The 20,295-nt window shown below is 32.8% G+C and overlaps 1 protein-coding gene across 4 annotated transcripts in view; it reads left to right on the top strand.

Moving 5' to 3' along the window:
• The window catches only part of mahj (LisH and WD40 domain-containing protein mahjong), a 95,360-nt gene that overhangs the window by 6,437 nt on the left and 68,628 nt on the right, over positions 1-20,295 (top strand). For all 4 annotated transcript variants that reach the window (XM_067269287.1, XM_067269286.1, XM_067269289.1 and 1 more), the window contains exon 2: positions 12,336-12,474. In XM_067269287.1, coding sequence (XP_067125388.1) covers positions 12,365-12,474 — 110 coding nt within the window. In that variant the 5' untranslated portion in view covers positions 12,336-12,364. The remainder of the gene's footprint in view (positions 1-12,335; positions 12,475-20,295) is intronic.

Consider the following 20,295-nt stretch of genomic DNA (forward strand, 5'->3'; position numbering starts at 1 on the left):
TTGTTAGTAAAATAGATGAACTTGATCTTAGAGCAGTCGAAATGGTAAAAATTCCAGAGGATCGTGAGTTCTTGTTAGCTCAGCATGAGAAAGGACGTAAAGAGTCAGTGGTAGGTGTGGATGCAAAATTAGCTGCGAAGGAGAAATGATCAGCACAAAGACAGGAACAGATGTTTAACAGAAAATGTAGAATGGAAGACTTGAAGAGAAGTGGTGAAGAAATAGCAGAACTAATATCCTCAAGCAGCAACACAGATACTGAAGAAGAAGATGCAGCTGTGAAGGAGACAGAGTAACTAGTGAGGGAGTAGTTACTGATAGTAGGATATTCTTGGAATACATTGCTCCAAAATTGAAATAGTTTGTCTTTATCGAATTGTAGTTTAAGGCTCATATCACAAGATAGTTCTAACAGCTGTTCTTCCTCGACTGTTAAAAGTGTAGATGGGGTGGGGTTGATTGGAATGGATCTCTGATCCAGTCGTATTGATCTAGATTCTTTGGAAAATATGTATCAAAGTGGGTGCTTAATGTTGATATGTGTTGGATAAATATTAATTGCAAACTTGGCTCCAGATTTTGAATAGATTTTTCTTGCAGAAAGCCGTTTAAAACAGGAAAACAGTCAGTATTTGCTTGCTTCCCTTCTATTTTTATTTTCCACAACAGCAACTTCTTTTTAAACACTGCAATTTTATCAGCCAGTTGCAGTATATGCGTTTCATTTCCCTGCAGCAATTAAGGACATTTAATTTCTCAACTATGTCGCAAAGATACGCCAGTTTTATTAAGGAGTCAGTATCTTTAAACTTTTCTGCCTCACTATGTGATTCTATCAATAAATACATATACAACTCATTTTTTAATTTATATACACGTGAGAGTACATTACCTCTCGACAACCAACGAGAGTTACAGTAATAAAGTAAAGATGTATGCTTGGCACCCAAATCTTCACAAAGTATTTGGAAAAATCTTGCCTTCACGGGTCTTGTTTTTATAAAGTTTACCACTTTAATAATTATATCCATCATAAGATTTAATTCAGGTGTGTCAGAAAGTGAAGCAAATAAACGAATCTAACGACGCACAGAAATATACAGTTATATGTAACACGAATAAAAACTGAAAGAGGGGAGACACCATGCCACACAGAGACGTAGCAGACCAAACAAGACAGTGATCTACGATCAAAAAAATGTGAAGCTTGCCAACATAGTGCCATCTAATACAAAATATGTCTTAGCACACAGGGATTACATTTTTACTTTCTTTCACAAGGTAAAATATTTTTTGTAGCCAGGGCCTCCCTATGTATGATGCGATGTGTCCATTTTGTATTTGGAACCTTGGTTTTAATGAGAGCATGAAGTCCTCCATACTGGCCTGACATTGTGTGAGCTCTATCCATACACACACCGACAGTTCTCCCGTTGAATGTTATTTTCTGTCATGTATGAAACCAAGATCGCAAACAAATCGCTAACCTTCCCGGTATCAGTCATTTTTTTTGCAAAATAACAAAACCTCACATACATTTATTTCTTCCATGTACCGCCATGTAATATATTAATTGAGCGTCATTATTACTGTCTGTCACTTCATCCAGTTGAATGGCAAATAAACCAGAAAGTTTTTCCACAATTTTCTCATTAATGTCTTCAGCTATGTCATGAATGCGACGACTAATCACATTGTTAGAAAGAGGAATATTTTTTATTTCTTTAGTTGCCGATTCTCCAATCATCACTGATACCATATCAATTACTGCAGGTAAAATAAGATCTTCAGCAATTGTGTGGTTTTTTGCATTTGGCAATATAATGAGTGACCTTGTAAGAGGTGAGCAGTGCTTTGGAGGGAATAGATGCTCTGGAAAACAAGGATGTTGACTGATGTTTGTTCTCGCAATTTTCTTGCAAAAAAATCTCGCAGTTTTCCTTGTAAATTACTGTGAGTTGTTTCTAAATGATGTTTCAATTTATTAGGAAGCATACTTTCAGCTGCCAGCACCTTATTACAAACAACACATTGGGGTAATTTCACATTTTCTTTGCTAAAGTAGGTAAATTCAAAATCTAAATATTGTTCATCATATTTTCTGTACTTTTTTGTTTTTCTACAGTTTTTTTTCTACTCTTTCCTGAGTCTCCAACACATTTTCTATTTATTTGAATAAAGTTATCCACTTTATGATGCATAAATTAAATACAACACGCTTGAAATCAAAACACTAATTCATCAACTCTTGTAATCGACAAAAACAAAAGACTGTAAGATAAACACATGAAAGAGTGAGAAAATGGAGTAGTGGGGTGATGAGACGCGTGCACTGTGAACTCACTCGTTACATCGCGTGCAGGCGATCTGTGCGTATTGTCTTGCGACTCCCCTTGGATAGCACTGTGACGCACAGTTAGGGAAGCCTAGCTGTAGATAACCTAGTTCCATTTCATTGTGGTCCAATCTCGTTGGGAGCGACACCATTCCAAATGGAGGGTGGCAATAGTGGGTGGCTGTCAATGGCAGCACATGTTATGGCTGCTATAATACCAAATGTTCCTCATCTAGGTGCATCAAAATGTTATGGACAGACATGGTCTGTAATGATGGTGCCACCTGTCTGGATGACGGACAAGGATATGGTCGGCTGTGTGCATGTTTGTTGGATTACCGGGCATTCTTCTCAGGTATGCCGAGGGTGTCCCGAGCCTGGATACTGTGTGTGCAAGCTGTCTCTCATCCACTGGTACCAACACCTCCTCACAGTATTATCAGAACAGCCTAGGTAGCAAACTATTCAGCAAGATGCCCATCCAGCTTCTCTCAACTGATGATCCTTTCCCTCTCAAACTTGGTTAGTTGTTTGTATGGTTTTTGATTGCAACATAAAGGCGTCTCTAGTGATACAGCATCTCTCTGCAACAAGTAAATTATAGACAGGATGCCTTTGTGTGCTCCCTGCTCGCATTATGCAATGAGCCATCATGCTATAACCCTAATCATTTCCATATCTGCTCGAGACATGCCAAATTTTCAAATTTTGCAACGATACAGCAATTCCTTCTTGGTGTGCTAATTTTTATGGCAATGAGTGTACATATGTTATGGGCCAAGTGATTAATAGGGCATTATTTATAATGACTAAAACGGCCATGCAGCTTGATAAATATTGGTTAATTGATTAAATTGTCTATACATTATGAATAAAGCTACATTTTCTTTGGGCAGTTTGATTTCAAAAAGAAATTTCACTTTTTTCATTAAGAATTATTTATATTTTGTGAATTGTTCCAAAGTATTTTAAAAACATGTGATTTTTTTAAAAGTATTATCAACTGAATTAATTAATGTTAACAAAAAGTCTTATTAACAAATTTACACTTCAATCAAAAATCAACTTAAAGGAAACTTCTGGAATGTCATTTTTGGTATAAATTATATAAAAAATTAAATATTTCTTCAGTTTATTTATTCAAGCAATTAAGACTTTGATGCCATTTGCCATTACATAATTTTTTTCTTTGTAGCATTCGCATCTGTTAGATTTGCAACCATTTGGCTAGCCTGTATTAATCACCTAGTCCATAACATACATAAATATAAACATTCAAACCCAATAGTTTGGTAATCATTTGACTTTAATACATAATTACATCAGGCTGTATTACTACTACCCACCATTATTAATTAAGTGCTAAATAATTTGGCACCATTGGCAGGCATTAGCTGCCATCTCTTGGTAAATTTAATAACTGTAATTAAATTAATATTTTAATAAATAATTTAGGTTCTGGAAGAAAATAATTGGTTAAAGCAGGATTCAAACTTGCAACTCCTGCTTACCGTGCATTTGCATTGCCAGTTATGCTACCAGGGCCTTCATTCAATCCTTGCTTCCAGAACTTTTTAATTTGGATATAACCATACTCTGTTACAGCACTGTCTGGAGATGACTCAGTGCCTACAGCCTATAACTCCCACTATAGCTGTAAGTGGAATTTGTGAGTTTGAGTCCCATTTCAGGCCAACTGTTTTCTTCAGAATCTTCTAAACTAATTAAATAAATGACACTTCCATGTTGTGGTGTTACTAACAGTGATTTATTAAACTTCAGATATACTTGCAAGTACTTTCAACAGTTTACAACCGTCATCCTCAGGTGAAAATCGAATACCTTTATTATCGAATTATCAGCTTTTTAATAGAAATTTCAAATTACGTGATAACGCTGGTAACACTGCAACACAGAAGTGTCGTTTATTTAATTTCTAAACGCTGGCGTGAAGTGTACTTTATGTTCACTTCTAAACTAATTACAGTAATACCCCAAACTTACGCGATAGGTGGGACCGAGCGATAACCGCATAAGTTGAATTTGCATAGATCGGGGTATAATTTTGCATATAAATACATAAAAATTATTTTAAATTGGGGCCGGAGACTAAAGAAAACTATAATTTAGAAAAAATGTTTAATAAAATCTTAGATAATACATATGTATAACAAATTATATTATTAAAATCGTAAACCAAAGTTATTTTGATGTAGAAGGCTTCAAAATCTAACAAATTCGTCTGACGCTCAAAGATTTTTTTCTCCCGCAAAATTTCCTCGCAGCATGCTAATAATTTTTTAATTTCTCGTTTTGTAGAAGAAATGCACTCTTTGTTGGAGTCTATATTTTCTAAAATTTGTAACTCCTTTTCAATTGAACTGAGGCCTTCTGTCAAGTTTTCTCAGCTTCGAGAATTTTTTCTTTACCTTTTATAATTGTTCTGACCGTCGATTCCGGTAGATCAAACTTCTTTGCCAATTCACAAATTTTCATTTTTGTATCCAAGTCTTTAATAATGTTAACTTTACATTCCAAAGATAAAGTTTTTCTTTTCTTGTTTGATGCAGAAGAGTCAGTTCTACTTCGTTTGGATGACATAGTAGAGTCTCTCGAGTTTCCGTAGATATAACAAACACAGAAATAAATAACACAAAATAAATTGTAGCTATGCGTCGATTCCACGCGACACATCCGAACATATAAGCTGAACAATAGTGTGGAGGAGTGAGTAATCGAGAGTTGCGTGGTGCTCAAACAAAAGACGAATCGACAAGATTTGAAAATCGCGTAACTCCGGGTTCGCATAAGTCGGGGTAGTGTAAGTCGAAGTATTACTGTATTAAAATGTTAATTTAATTTCTAAATTTAATAAATTTAAAAGAGATGGCATGTAACACCTGCCTCTAGTTCTAAATTACTTAGCATTTAATTAATAATAGTAGTAGTAATATAGCTTAATATACTCTGGCAATTGTTTGGCTTTAATATACTTAATAAATCACTAGTAATAATAAAGTACTCTTGTTACATATATTCTGTAACAGGTGACTCTTAAGTGATTGATATACTGTATATGTAAACTCCTAAGTTTTTACATAGAATATTATTAGGTTTAAATTTATTATGTAATTTAGTAGTTATTGATAATACTTTGCTAATGTGTAACTGAGTGCTTCACCTTATTTTTATTATAAAAAATAAATATTTAACTAGCCCTTTGAAAACCTTTTTATTTCTAGTAAAATATAATATTTACTTGCCCGGACGAACGTTTTTGTATCTCTATCGAGATCTGTTTCGGGTTCGATAATATTCTACCAATGAAACTCTGGGCATTCCGTTGGTAGAATATCATCGAACCCGAAACAGATCTCGATAGAGATACAAAAACGTTCGTCCGTGCAAGTAAATATTATTATATTTTAATGGAAATAAAAAGGTTTTGAAAGGGCTAGTTATAAATTCCAGTACTTAATTGTGAAATTTTGATAAATATTTAATTTTTTGAGATATATATTTAGCACATTCTATTATTATTTTTTAATAAATAATTGTAACAATTTTTCAATGTTAAAATAAAAATTTTAGTTCAAAATTGACTTTTAACAGTTTTTTGGAACTTGTCCAAAACATTTTAGAATGACAATAGAATAGAAAAAAAGGGAATGCCGTTGAGGATAATGTTGAAGTTCAACCTAAATATGTAAAAAAGAAATGATTTTGAATTGAATGATCATAATAATTTAAATGATGATGAAAGTCATAGGTTGTGTGTCTAAAAGAAATTATTGTAGAATCTAAAATAAAACATATTTAGGAAATTTATACAACTTTTTTATAAAATTTATTCAAAATTTAAAGCAAAGATTATATCAGAAATTATTCAAGAGAATTTAAAATAACATATATTAATATTGGAATTATTAAATTAAATTGTTTACAAGATATACATACAGAAAAAGAATGTTTAAAGGTTGCCAAGTGTTAAAATATTTTTACAACACTTCAGTTTAAAGAGAAATCTATTAATTATTAAGGTTGTTCAACTTTTAACGATGTTCTAACAGTTGATAAAAATTTGCGTATTCAGTAGTTACAATACGATCTCAAATAATTTTTAAGCTGAAATTCTTTAAAATTTATCCTCATGTTGCTTTATTTTTAGTCCTCTATCATATTTTATGTATACAGTACAGTGTCGTTTATCCGAAAGCCGGTCAACCGAAAGCTTTCCAGTCGGACCGTGTCGTTCCGAATCGAACGTTTTTGATACTAGATTAACTTCTAAAGTATCATTTTTTTTGTTTTTATATTTTTCAATATATTTATTTTGTTTGTACAAAATAAAGAAATTATTTTTAACGATATAATAGCCTCAATTATTATTATAAAAATTTTCGTTAGGCTTAAAATCGACGAAAATTCAACACGAAGCGACACGTGACGGAGAAAAATTTCAACATCGGATAGGTTAATATATTTTTTTGTACATAATCTGTTATCCGAACAACCTCAGTCCCCAGTTGATTCGGATAAACGACGCTCTACTGTAATCCTAAATCGTAATTTAAAATTTAAATATACAAAATATTAACAATTGTTTTCTTGATTTGCAAAATAAAATAATTTATTTTAATCTTTAACAGATCTTATATATAGAGAATCACTAATATACTTTCTTCAAATAATTTTTTGAGCACGTCTAATGATATAATAATTGAAAGTTGCATTTTATATTGTAATAATATTTTGAAATTATCATTAATACAACTTACTAATTTACATCAGAGATGTAGATAAAAGATATTGGAAGTTTTTGTGTGTATTTAATAAATTATGTGAAACAACAATTTACAATAATGAAATTTAAGTAAGGAAGCCTGATCTACTCATGATCAACTTTAAGTTCCAAGAATATAATAAAAACAAAACTACAGCAAAATATTTAAATTTATTTTGGCCCATATATACAAGATTGGACAAAATGTGTAGCCAGATATAAATGAGGCGATAAAATGTAACCTGTGGAAAATAACATCAATACAAAGCCAAAGATATGCCATTTATATACCATGAATTTTAAAAGTCATTTTCTGAATGTTATGCCAGGTAGGTCATCACCATGAGCAATGCAATCTTCCAAGTAACAGATGAAAGCTTGCATTACATGATCCAACATACTTGTGGGAATGTTCTGTATGGAATCTCATAAACTGTTCTTTAGGTCCACCAGTATTTGAAGGCTTGTAGCAAGCATCTGAGGCTGATTTCACATTATGACTGACTGGACTGTCTCCGAGTCGTATTGCCACGACAACAGCAGGCGGTTGGCCGACTAGAAGTACCGGTCGGACAGATTTAAAAAGTTAAATATCTGTAGTTGGGTCGGAACGGTCGGTGAGCTACGGCCAATGAGAGCTTCGAAACTACAATCAATCAGATTTTGGATATATGAAAACTATCAAATTAATCAAATATAACTTTACATTATATATATATATACTGTATATATAATTGCTTAAATTTTACATGGAAATACATATGACTTTAATATAAAAAACATTATTAACGTAAATGAGAAAAGATGGCAAAAGCAAATTTAGACTTTTCAGAAGAATTTATAAATGAAGTAAGATTATATGTGCGAATTTTAATCGGGTAGATTACAAAGATATTTTAAAAAGTTAGAAAAACTTAAAATGGTTGGCTGGTGTTTCGATTGGTCATAATGAATCGGCCACTGACACGAGCGTATTCGATGTCAATGGTTTTGGTATCAGTCAGTCCAATTATACGATTATTGGGTCGGTCATAGTATGAAATCAGCCTGACTCTTCAGGTACTCCTTCAAGAAGAAGTCTGGAGTAACCAAATCCAATGACATTGCTGGCAAGTGAATGTCTCCAAATCTGGAAATCAGCCTACTGGAGAAATGCTGCAGGATTGCAGTGGACTGTCAGGCAGTATGGAGTGGTCTTTCAGAGAGTGGGTATATTTGGTGCCTGTTTATATTCTCAGATAATTCAAAATAGGCCTTGTTGGGCATCACAAAGTTATTCAGGATCTGTGGGTTGGCTGCCAAAAGTCCTAGAAAATTTATGGTGATGATCCTTTGATGCACTTTGTCAACTGTTGCATTATATGGATTTTGTAGGGATGAAAGTGCAGGTCAGCATGAATGATGCATTGTAGTGAGCAAACTGACATTCCAAGTGCCATTGAGTGCATGTTGGCTGTTTGCAGAGGACTGTGGAGTAGTGCATACACCTTGAGAGACCTGGTTTTTTTCAGTTTTTGTATCCTTCGGTAAAAATAGTGCCCTGTTTCTGCTTCCTCGGAGACTTCTTGATAGCATGTGTTCCTGAGCCTTCTAAGCATCAACACAATATCTTGGAGTTAGCTAAGCTCCTGTATTGTATTTCTTTCTTCTCATTTGATTGGCAACCTTACCTGCAACATAAAGGCGTATTGATGGGTAGCTCGATTTCTGGCACATTTTGTGAATTGGTGATTTGTACGTTAGAAACTGCAGTTCTTCCACACTTCATTGAATGCATCATCCTGTATGCGAGATATGTAGACGACATACTCATCAATCTGACCTACACCTATTGAGCAGTGCAACCACAACCCTATGGCCTCACACTCAATTTGGAGCAAAGCAGTGGTACGGGGACATATTTTCTGGATGTAGATATACAACTTGACCGATGGCGCTTCATAACCAGTGTATACAGGAAACCTACCTACCATCCATTTTTCATTCTGGCCCTCCTCACATGACCCTTTCTATTACAAAATGACAGCATTCAACACCTTGATCCGAAGGGTTTTTACCCACTGCTCCAATATTCAGGATAGGGAGAAGAAATGTTACATCCTACAGCAGGCCTTGCTGCACGGATATGCTCGGAAATCTATTAAGGTTCTCATTTCCTGCTACAAAACCCATCAAACGTCCGCTTACACTACATCCAATGCACCTGATACAGATGTTGACTTTAGAACAGTTACATATAACAGCTCCTTGGCCCCCATCTACAGAGAAATTGCCAAATCTTTCAGCTTTCATTTGGCATTTAAGCAGTGCTGCACAATTTTTTCTCTCCTCCATAATGCCAAGGACTCCAAGGACTTCAAAAATTGGCACTATCTCCCAGGAGTATACTTGGTTCCTCTAAACAATTGCAGTTGTGATACCTCCTTGCATACATTGGAGCTACGTGTAGACACATACAAACATGCCTGAAGGAATACTGTGAGGACATCAAAAATGGCTGTTTTTCAACTGCTTTCGCTTCTTATGATTCAGAACCTGGTATGGATATCTTTCGTCTGTCCAGGATCCTTCATTCTAGAAATGATAAGATCTTCTTATGACACTTGGAGAAATATGAGATCTACGAGGCTTCCATAAGGAAACATGCCATCAACCACAAGGACACTGAGTTATTCCCACTGGCTTGGAAGTTCTACGTTCAACAGCATCTAACTGATGACATTCCTTCTGATGCAAATTCTACAACATCCTATGCATTCACCAATAGACAGATGCTGCACCTACTAAATGGCATGTGCGATTCAAAATGAAGAATTTCATCATAGAATTGTAATATTCCACTTGGAAGATATCTACTTGAAGATAGATGAAAACATCCATTCAATGGTTTAATTGCTGGAGTCTGGTTGAGTAGTTGTTTGTTTGCTTGTATATCCAGTATTGTGTTGTTGTCGATCTGGATAATTATATTGTAAAAATAAAAAACTTTGATTTTTGTACAGATTTTTTGTACACATCCTTAAAGCAGGGATGCACAATTTTTTCTGAAGAAGGGCCAGGTTAGGATTAAGTTTACTGACCAGGGGACTGGACCATTTTACAACCCTCTTTGTTGACACAAGGAGTCTAATTACTTTAGCTGCAGGCAGTGTTGATAATCACGGGAAGTTTATAACTTGACGCAGATTGAAATAATTATTAAATCCAAAACTTTTTTAGTGCAATCAGCTTCCTTTTAGTTGTATGACTCTATTCCAGCTGTTAATTTTCTTGGTCCACATAATAATTAAAAACTTTTTCTATTGTTAGTCTATGGAGAGACTTTGTTGTAAATAATTGGTTGTTATAGCTTTTGTACATTCCTTTTTGAACTCTGATTGTCATTTTCTAGTTTGAATGACATTAGGTTGGCGAATAAGCGTCTTTTCAGAAAAGATTGATTCAAATTCGACTATACCAATCAGAATCTAGAATGTAAACAAATGTTAAAAAAATCGTTATTTTCGTGGTTTTTCAGCGCTATTTTCACTTATTTTTATGTTATTTGGTGCTATTTAGACGAATAAGCACGTTTTCCGAAGCATAAAATTGAAAATTTCCCACCAAAATAGAAACTTCCTGATAACATCGGAAATGATGTTCTAACATCATTTTATTCTATTTGATTCTTCTAAAAATTGCTATACAGTAGAGCGTCGATAAGTGGAACCAATTGGGGACTGGGGTCCTTCCAGTTAATGATTTGTTCCAGTTTCTGACTTTGTACGAAAAAATACATTAACCTGTCGATGTTCAAATTTTTCTCCGTTGCGTATCGCTTCCTGTTGAATTTTTCTCCGTTGCGTGTCGCTTCGTGTTGAATTTTCGTCGATTTTAAGCCTAACGAAAATTTTTATAATAATCATCGAGGCTATCGTATCGTTAAAAATTATTTCTGCATTTTGTACAAACAAAATAAATATATTAAAAAATATAAAAAACATGAAAATTATACTTTAGAAGTAAATTTAGTATCAAAAACATTCGATTCGGCACGACACAGTCCGACTGAAAATCGTTCCACTTTCCGGCCATTCCACTTACCGACGTTCCACTTATCGACGCTCTACTGTAATACTATGTATTAGACATAAAATATTTGATATCTAAATCAGAAAGTGTGTTAGCTAGAAATAGAAGAACTTCAATCTCTCATTTCTCACCTCAGGGAAAGTCATAAAACAGTTGGGTGCTAATGACTTTGTGAAAGAGAAAAAGTTCTATACTTAGAAACTTTAAAAAAAGGGATTTGGCCTTTACCCTCTGCGGGCTACGTAAACATTGAAAGCGGGCCGTATGTGGCCCCCGGGCCACAGGTTGTGCATCCCTGCTTAAAGGTATAATATAAAGAAGTCAGATGAGTGGATAAATGTTTTTGGAACTGTATCTTCAACTTTAGATTTAAGATTCAATAACAAATGGAGAAGAAGATCAGTTTAAATTAAGATTCATTGGTTAATAAGCTAAAATAAATAAAATCACACAATAAATATCACAATATACCAAAATAGGAAATAAAGTTAAAGTAAATTGCGGAAAAATTTAAATGATCATACATTTCCATTGAAATTTATAGGCATTTTGTGGGAAATTGCCAAATTATTTTGAGAAGATATTTGAAAAAATTGAAAATACTTTGATAGATGATTTTATACACGTTTTAGTTCTCATTTATCTTTTTGTATCTTTCTGTATTTCTTCTTCTAATAGCTAATTATATCCATTTTATGATACGAGTAAGAATTATTATTTCAATATTGGATCTGTAAATGTGTTATAAGAGTTACAATAACTTGGATAATTGTTTTAGTTGATGTGAAATATATATTTGTTGGAATTTATTGCTGGTTCTTGGTATGTTAGAGTTTGTTTATATATACAACCAGTTAACTAGTAGAGATTGTCTTAATATACTTTGGAATTTAAATATAATTCATTTATTAATGAATAGATTTGTAGAATGTCTACGTTAAATTAAGTTGTGAAAATAAAATTTAAAAGAAATTAATCATGAATAGATTAACCAGTTTACAAAATAATTCTTATTTGCGTGAGTGATTGATTTGTAAGAAATCTCATTTGCATTGAATTCTTTCTTTTGGAAATTTTATTATATTTTAAATAAAAAATTATCTCATATTTACATTTAACTAAATTGCAAATTTTCGATATTTTCAGATAAAATATTTTATTTTTTCAAAACAAGAATGTCAGTTTTAGATTCAACAGTAGAACTTGTGCAGTTGTTAGAAAATTGGGAAGCCGAAAATGGAACTAATGCTGATCCTGCTTTCAAACACATACCTACTCTTACCAGGTATTTTATTATAGCATTTAATGCTAATTATTCATTTTTAATGATTTGATATATAAATTTTGGGTTAGCGTTACGTACGGTTCCAAAATGGCGGCCCGTCTCTGATTCCAGCAAATAGAAGAAAGGAAACAGTGAGGATGCACGTTCTAACCTAACCTAACCTATTCTAATAAATTACTGTAATTATTACTAACAAAATTATTAGAATAGGTTAGGTTAGGTTAGGTTAGGTTAGAACGTGCATCCCCACTGTTTCCTTTCTTCTATTTGCTGGAATCAGAGACGAGCCATCATTTTGGAACCATAGGTAACATTAACCGAATTTTGTTTTATGTTTTTGAAGTAAAATCTTTCCATTAAAATGGAGAATTGCATACACATTATGTACTATTAATTGTGTACAAAATAACCCATTTTTCACTGATATATAATAAATGGAACTAGACACCGAACAGTAAAATAATTATATAGTACCAGACCAAAGCTGGCTTCCAGCAATCCAGAATTATCAGAGAACTGGCTAGTTTTGAATTTGGCAGGCTGTAGTATAGTTTTAATTTGCCATATGGCTGCATTGCTTTGGTTTCCATGGCACACATGTCATACAACACCAATTCCAGTGTGACTGCTGGCATACTATGGTGTTAAAAACATTTTTGTTCATTATTTTACATTTTAAAAATTATATTTAGTTTGTGTTCAGAAAGCTGGACTGTTTCTGGTCCAAAGCTTCTTAGATATTTTATCTGGTACTGTATTTTTAATAAACATTTTTGTCCTATTAGTAAGTTATATTGGGTTAAATTAAAAGAAATCTACAAAAGAAAAAGATAACTGGTGTCCAGAAAAAATCCACACAAAACATATGAGGCTGCAGGTGCTATAGTTTGAAAGCACATGGAATGCTGTAGAACATTTTAGCATCATGGTTAATGTGATCGTTGGTGCCATCTTGGCACCAACAATCGCATTAGGCATAAAGCATTTTTTTTTTTTTTTTGTTGCTATATTGAAAGAAGCAGAAAATCATTCTGGTTAATGTAACTCTTGGTGACAAGATGGCGGCTCGTCTCTGATTCCAGCAAGGAAACAGTGGGACGCACGTTCTAACCTAACCTAACTTATTCTAATAAATTATCTAAAATTATAAATATATAAATTCTCATAATTATTAGCAACCAAATTATTAGAATAGGTTAGGTTAGGTTAGAACGTGCGTCCCACTGTTTCCTTGCTGGAATCAGAGACGAGCCGCCATCTTGTCACCAAGGGTTACATTAATCAGTATGATTTTCTGCTTCTTTCAATATAGCGACAAAAAAAGATACTTTATGCCTAAGTGTGTACAGCTTTTATACATTAAATAAAATATTAGGAAAAAGTTTTAATTTAAATTGTCATAAAAGCATAACTACATGAATGATTTAAACCAGGGCTTCTTAAACTTTTTTTATTCACAACCCCATTTATAATTGTGATTTTTTTGCGACCCCCCCAAAAAATAAAATAAAATAAAATAAAGATATATAAATATTTTGTGATGCTTTATTGATTAGTTAACAATATATATATGAAAAAATATAGTTTTATAATTTGTTTAAAAACATACAAAAATACAAAATTAAAAATTGTACAAAAAGTTGTAAAATTGTATTTATTATAGTTACAAAAATTATATACCAGACATGGGCAAATGCCGAGAGCCGCATGCGGCTCTTGCCGAAAGTCTTAATTTCTGTTTTTTATTATTGTTTTTACAATTTTATTTTTATAATTTTGTGAAAATATGTTTGTTAAAAAAATTCAATATTTGTTTTATATTATATTTATATTATATAATAAAATCACGTGCTTTATCATACTATCCGCCACGACAGTACAGAACTGCAGCTCCCGTGCATTTTGCAAAACCTACATTTCAGATCCCACTGAACTCTTGCTTGCCCAACCGTTATATACCTATTTTTCATCAAAACTGCATTTTTTGCAATAACATAAATAAAAGAGAATATTGGGCAAAATATATCGTCGCTGGTATATATTCAAGCCTGGGCATTTTGGCCGTCTTAGTTCGTTCGAATATATTCGGGTGCAGCCGTTACACGGTTAAGTGTACAAAACTTAAAGGAAAATTGTTTTTTAATGAGATGGATGTGCTTGCTTTTTACTGCATATACGGCTGGATTTACATAGGGACATTTGGGGTCGGTTCCCAGGGCCCCCACAGAACTATGTTTAAACATAATTTTTTTTCCCCTATTACTGCGACAGCCTAGTGTGGCCTAATCACGAGGGCCACAGGCAAATCAAACCAAACTTGGGAAAAACCTATGAAACATCGGAAAATTTCGGGAAAAAATTTTAATAGGTATTTTTCGATTAAATTAAAATAATTAGTTTTACACAATAAAATATATGTATGTTTACAATAACCTTATTTTTAAATGAAATTTACAACTTCCTAGTTGAAATCTAGTTGAAAGTACAGTATTTTGTGTAAATTTTCTAAATCATCAAATTTGCCTACTCTTAAAGGGGGCCCCTACTGAATTTGTGCCCAGGGCCCCTGGATTGGTAAATTCGGCCCTGACTGCATAACAAACTAAATCTTGGTGCAATGTTTGACACAAAGCGCAACTCACGAAACCTATGACACAAAGCATGCCATTTTCAAACTCTCACAAATTATTTTCAATATTTTTGCATTAAAATCTCGCAACCCCAAGATTTCGCTAAGCGACCCATAGTTTAAGAAGCCCTGATTTAAACTATAGAGCAGCATTTTTCAACCTGGGGGTGGCGGCAATATTAAAAAGGGGCCACGAAACAATAACAAAATCATTTTATGAGAAAAAATCATTTATTATAAACTTATAAACATTTTACTTACAATAAGTACACATGTAAAGAAAAGAAATTAGTGCAATGTGATTATATAATATTTAAAAAAATTTATATTTATAATTACAGTCAAAATTCAATTAGTAATAGTAAGGCTTACTGTTATTATTCCTTTGGGTGGGGGTCGTAAAATATTAATTTTATTTATATTCACTATTTGGGGGGTCGCAGAGCTAAGAAGGTCGAGAATCGCTGCTATAGAGTAACAATAATTTGATTCACTAATATACAAAAGTAACTCATTTTTCAGTTGTTAAATCAAATGAAAAAGCAATTTAAATTTAAGTACTTTCATTAATTTTTAATGTGAACTTCTTCATAAATGCATCTATTAAAGAACATTTAAAATTAAAATAGTATATTTAAATTAAAAAGAAATACAAACTGGAGAAAATATATATTGTACTCACTAACATTTTGAGAGTGGATTGCCACTGAGAAAAATGGGGCTCGATATAAAATGACCAGTTTTTATAGTGTGTATGTGTTTTGAATTTTCTGTGCAAATTTTTGTAATTCTTAACGCATTCAATTTTTTTATTTTATTCATTTGTAGATTTTTTAAAAATTTAACCTAAAGATAATTTATTAAATGGGTCAAAGTTATTTATCCAAAATGTAATTATTTCATCACAAAGATAGTTTTCGTTTGTAATCCAAATATACACACTAATAAATAGCATTTTTGTTGCTATTTACAGTAGACCCCCCCCTATAACACGGCAAAAAAATTGCGATCGTGTTCGTATAACACGCTAAAAGAGACTCGTATAACACGGTAAAATGTCATCGCCGACGCGTGTCGCGACAGGATAGGTCTAATCTGGACCAATAGTGGATATTGTATAAACCGTTGAGTTTAAACAAGCACTGAACCTACTAAAAAACATTTATTATTCAACGGCCATAAAAATTATATTTTTATTAATGATGTCTCCAAAGTTAAGTTATTTTTCTGCGAAAAATTCGCCGATCGGGGAACACGCACCCACTGTTTGATGAGCCACTTTGCAACAAAAACAAGCTTTAAGCGATGGCGTCGTCGAACAGTGCACATTCGGTTAGTAATCCTACAATTTTTTGTTTATAGCATAGTTTATATGGATTATTCCCAAAAAAAATTATACGTGTTTTGGAAATGTTGAGTCAAATTAGTCTAGAATCGGTTAATTTTATGGAAGAAAAATTTTCAAACAGTCGTAGCTCCTAAACTGCACACGTACTGGGCTGTGATTGGCTCGTGTATTTAAGTGACTCGTACAACATGGATTCATATAACACAGAATGTATCTACCGTGTTATACCGTGTTATGTATCTACTGTACTTAATTTAAATATTAATCACATTTGCTTTATTCCAGTATTATTTTAAAAATGACACGTGTTTTCGAACAGCTTGACTGCTCTGCTTTAGGTCAGTTACACGTGTTTCAATCAGAATTCTCATTTAATAGCATTCCACTTTTGTACTGAATACTGAATTCAAATTTCAATTATTTTCAAAGTTTAAATTTACTGGATTAAACTTTGCAACTAATGTATTCTATATAATTTTATATTGCCATCTCATAGTTTCATTGAGCTATTATAGTAATGTTTTTTTCTTGGGGTTATTGTAGAAAGCTTTCCAAGCACATGATAATGTATCTGCATCTCTTATATTAATGCACTCTCTCTTCAAGACTGTTTTAAATATCTCTAACATCTCTAAAAACACTTTTTAATCAATGCTGTTTGCTCCAATTTAGCTTCAATTCGTGGTTCTGAGGCATATATGGATAGAACTGTTTTTTATTTCTCTTAATATCATATTTGTGCTTTTTTAATTCTGTTTATGAGAGATCTATTTGTGGCGCCTATGTAAATTAAATCCTTGTCAAATCTGTCATCATTTAATGGTATGCTATAAATTCCGGGAGCTCTGGTCCTATCTATAATATCTTTATTATTTTGCGACATTTGGTATATAGTGCTGTCCCTTTTGTATGCCAATTCCATTCTTTCATTACATGTATAACAATACATAACATTCATAACATACATAACAAAACAAAAAGGATTATGGATTATGAAAACCTACACCCATCTATAAAAATAGAATCCTGTTATGAAACATTAATGGAATTTATGCTCCACATAAAGCCAGAAGTTGCTGCATTTGCGAATGATATGATAGAATTAGCCAAATTGGTATGCTATGAGTGCTTCTTCAGTTTCGATAAACAAGCTTACAGACAAAAGAAAGGGGTACCTACGGGAAGCCCGATGTCAGGATTATTGTGTGAACTAATCCTCCACAACTTGGAGAAGCGCATTATCAATGGGTTCAGGATAAATATTGTATTTTATAAAAGGTATGTGGACAATGTATGCATTATTTGGATATTCAACAATAAACTAGATTAAAACTTAAACTAGAGCAAAAAAGTCATGAACAAATATATTTTTTAGATATAGACATTCAATTGAAAGGAGAGTGTATAACAACAGGTAAACTAACACAGAGTCTGCTATACATTCCGGCTAACTCGAACAACCCCTACGGGTACAAACTGTCCTCCTTTCGTGCATTCTGAAGATCACATTCATATTGCTCTAATGTGCTGGACAGGATCAAAGAAATTAATAGAATCAAAAGAAACAGCTTCAAACTTGGGATATAAATAGAGTACAATAGAAGGACTAATTAATAGATATGAAGGAGGCAATATAATAAGAACCCAAACAAATCAGTTTAAAATCTCCAAGTTCACTTGTAATCCAAACATCAAGAACATTAAACAAGTGTCAGACAAAACACACTAAAATAGTCTTCAAAAGAGCTCCCAATTTATATAGTAATTTAAGAAATGATAAAGACATGATTAAAAGTGGGAGTATATAAAATTCCATTTGAAAATCGGGAATTAGGAATGAAGAAGGACTATATTGGGGCCACAAGAAGGAATTTAGCTATCAGACTTAAGGAGCACAAATATGATATTAATAAAGGGCACTGTAACACAGTTTTATCCTGTATGGCACAAGCAGAGGACTCTATAGTTAAATGGAATGAAGCAACTACCTTCCTCTCCTCAAATCTTCACTCAAAATGTGAAGGACAACTGTTTTGATTATATTCAAAGTTTTCAGCTAATATACATTTTAACAAACAAACAACAAACAGAAGTTTAAATAAAAAGACTGCATCTTAAAGGGTTTTTTTGTATGTTGATTTTTAAGTGCAGGTAGAGAAGAATATACATTTTGTTATTTAATGATCATTATTCATCATCTCAGTGGTAATGCCAACATTTTCTTTTGTTTGGGTCAATATGGAACGGCAACTTCTATCATTGTCGTCTATTGATTTCCATCCGTCACGAAACCGTGGAAACTTTACTGTTCTCTCCAGCTGGTTGATAAAACAGTTGGGTGGACCCAAACCCCTTATATAAATAACCTTGTTCTGGTTTGAAATGGGTTGTTCTGTTGTTTTGGAATTCTTACTGTAATTGGTCCAATTTACTGACACTAACTTTTATAGCAACAAATTTGCTTCTGACTCTGACTCCACAACCCTGATATTTACATAGAGGTGTTAATTGATCTATTTGTATTTATTTAAATTTTGAATGTGGTCTGGTAAATATGTAAAAAATTGGGATCAACCTATACTTGAATACAAAAAAGTCCCATATTTTGTATGTAAATACTTCTCATGAAGTTTATTGGCTGGGCAGCCAGAAAAATCATCCAGGTGAGACACTTAGCAAAAAGACCATAGGGAGAATGCTGCACTTGAAGGCATTAGACTAGTTCAAAGCCTCATTATCATATGTCATTTGTGCCAATTTTAGGATTTCTGTAGCAGAAAGACACACTTTAAAACAAAATTTAATTTCAATATTCTATCTGTGTTTCAAATCTGTAACATAGCAATATGAACATAATTTATGTTACGTAACTTTCCAAAACTGATAACCAATATTAATATAAACACATATACCAGCATAATTCAAATTACTAATTTTTACTAATGTTTTCATCTGTGTATAACAAACATCTTCGGGTGTATATAATGCAGAACAAAACAGATAAATTAAAATTGAAGAAGGTCTTATGAACACATTACAAATTCAGTTTAAAATTATTTCTCAAAAAAATTATGTCTACAGACAAGAAATGAGAATTACATTAAAAATTGCTGGGACGAATTCACATTTAGGAAAAGAATATCTTACAAGACTATACATATACATGAGTCCATATCCTTTGGTCCCTTCACACACTTTTTTAGAGGCAATAACAAGTCTACGGCGGAACTGACCTTTTATTGGAAACTACTGTCCGCCATCCAATGTAAAAACGTTAAAGAGTCCTCTAGCGTGTGAAGGGACCAAAGGATATGGACTCGTGTATATGTATAGTCTTGTAAGAAATATATTCTTTTTCTAAAGAAATGAGAATATTTATAAATAAACTTTACAAAAAACTTTTTACATAATAACAGTCTTTTTTTTTAATGCAAAACTATTCTGTTAGCTGAGGATGACTTGAAACAAGATCAAAAACATTTCTAATCAAATATTTTTGGTAATCTCAACTGTAGCTGTGTATTTATCAATATTTTGTTAGTATTATTAAAAAGTATACAGTATATAAGAGTGGATCAATAAGTAACCAGCCAAAAGTAACAGCATTGAATATAAACATTTTATTTTAACAATAATTGACCTCAGTTGTTTGGGCACTTATCCGACTTTGACACAAATCTACATAAGTTGCATTCAAAGAATGTACTGGGACACTGGTGGAACCAATCACAGACTACAGCTTGCACTTCAGCATCCAAGAAAATTGCCTGTCTTTAAGTTTGCACTTTTTCAGTTTCCAAAAGAAAGTTGCAGGGTGACAGGTCAAGACTGTTCAATCCAAACT

The sequence above is a fragment of the Centruroides vittatus genome, unplaced genomic scaffold, assembly GCF_030686945.1.
Source record: "Centruroides vittatus isolate TY-2023 unplaced genomic scaffold, ASM3068694v2 contig_349, whole genome shotgun sequence".
In the NCBI taxonomy this organism is placed as follows: Eukaryota; Metazoa; Arthropoda; class Arachnida; order Scorpiones; family Buthidae; genus Centruroides; species Centruroides vittatus.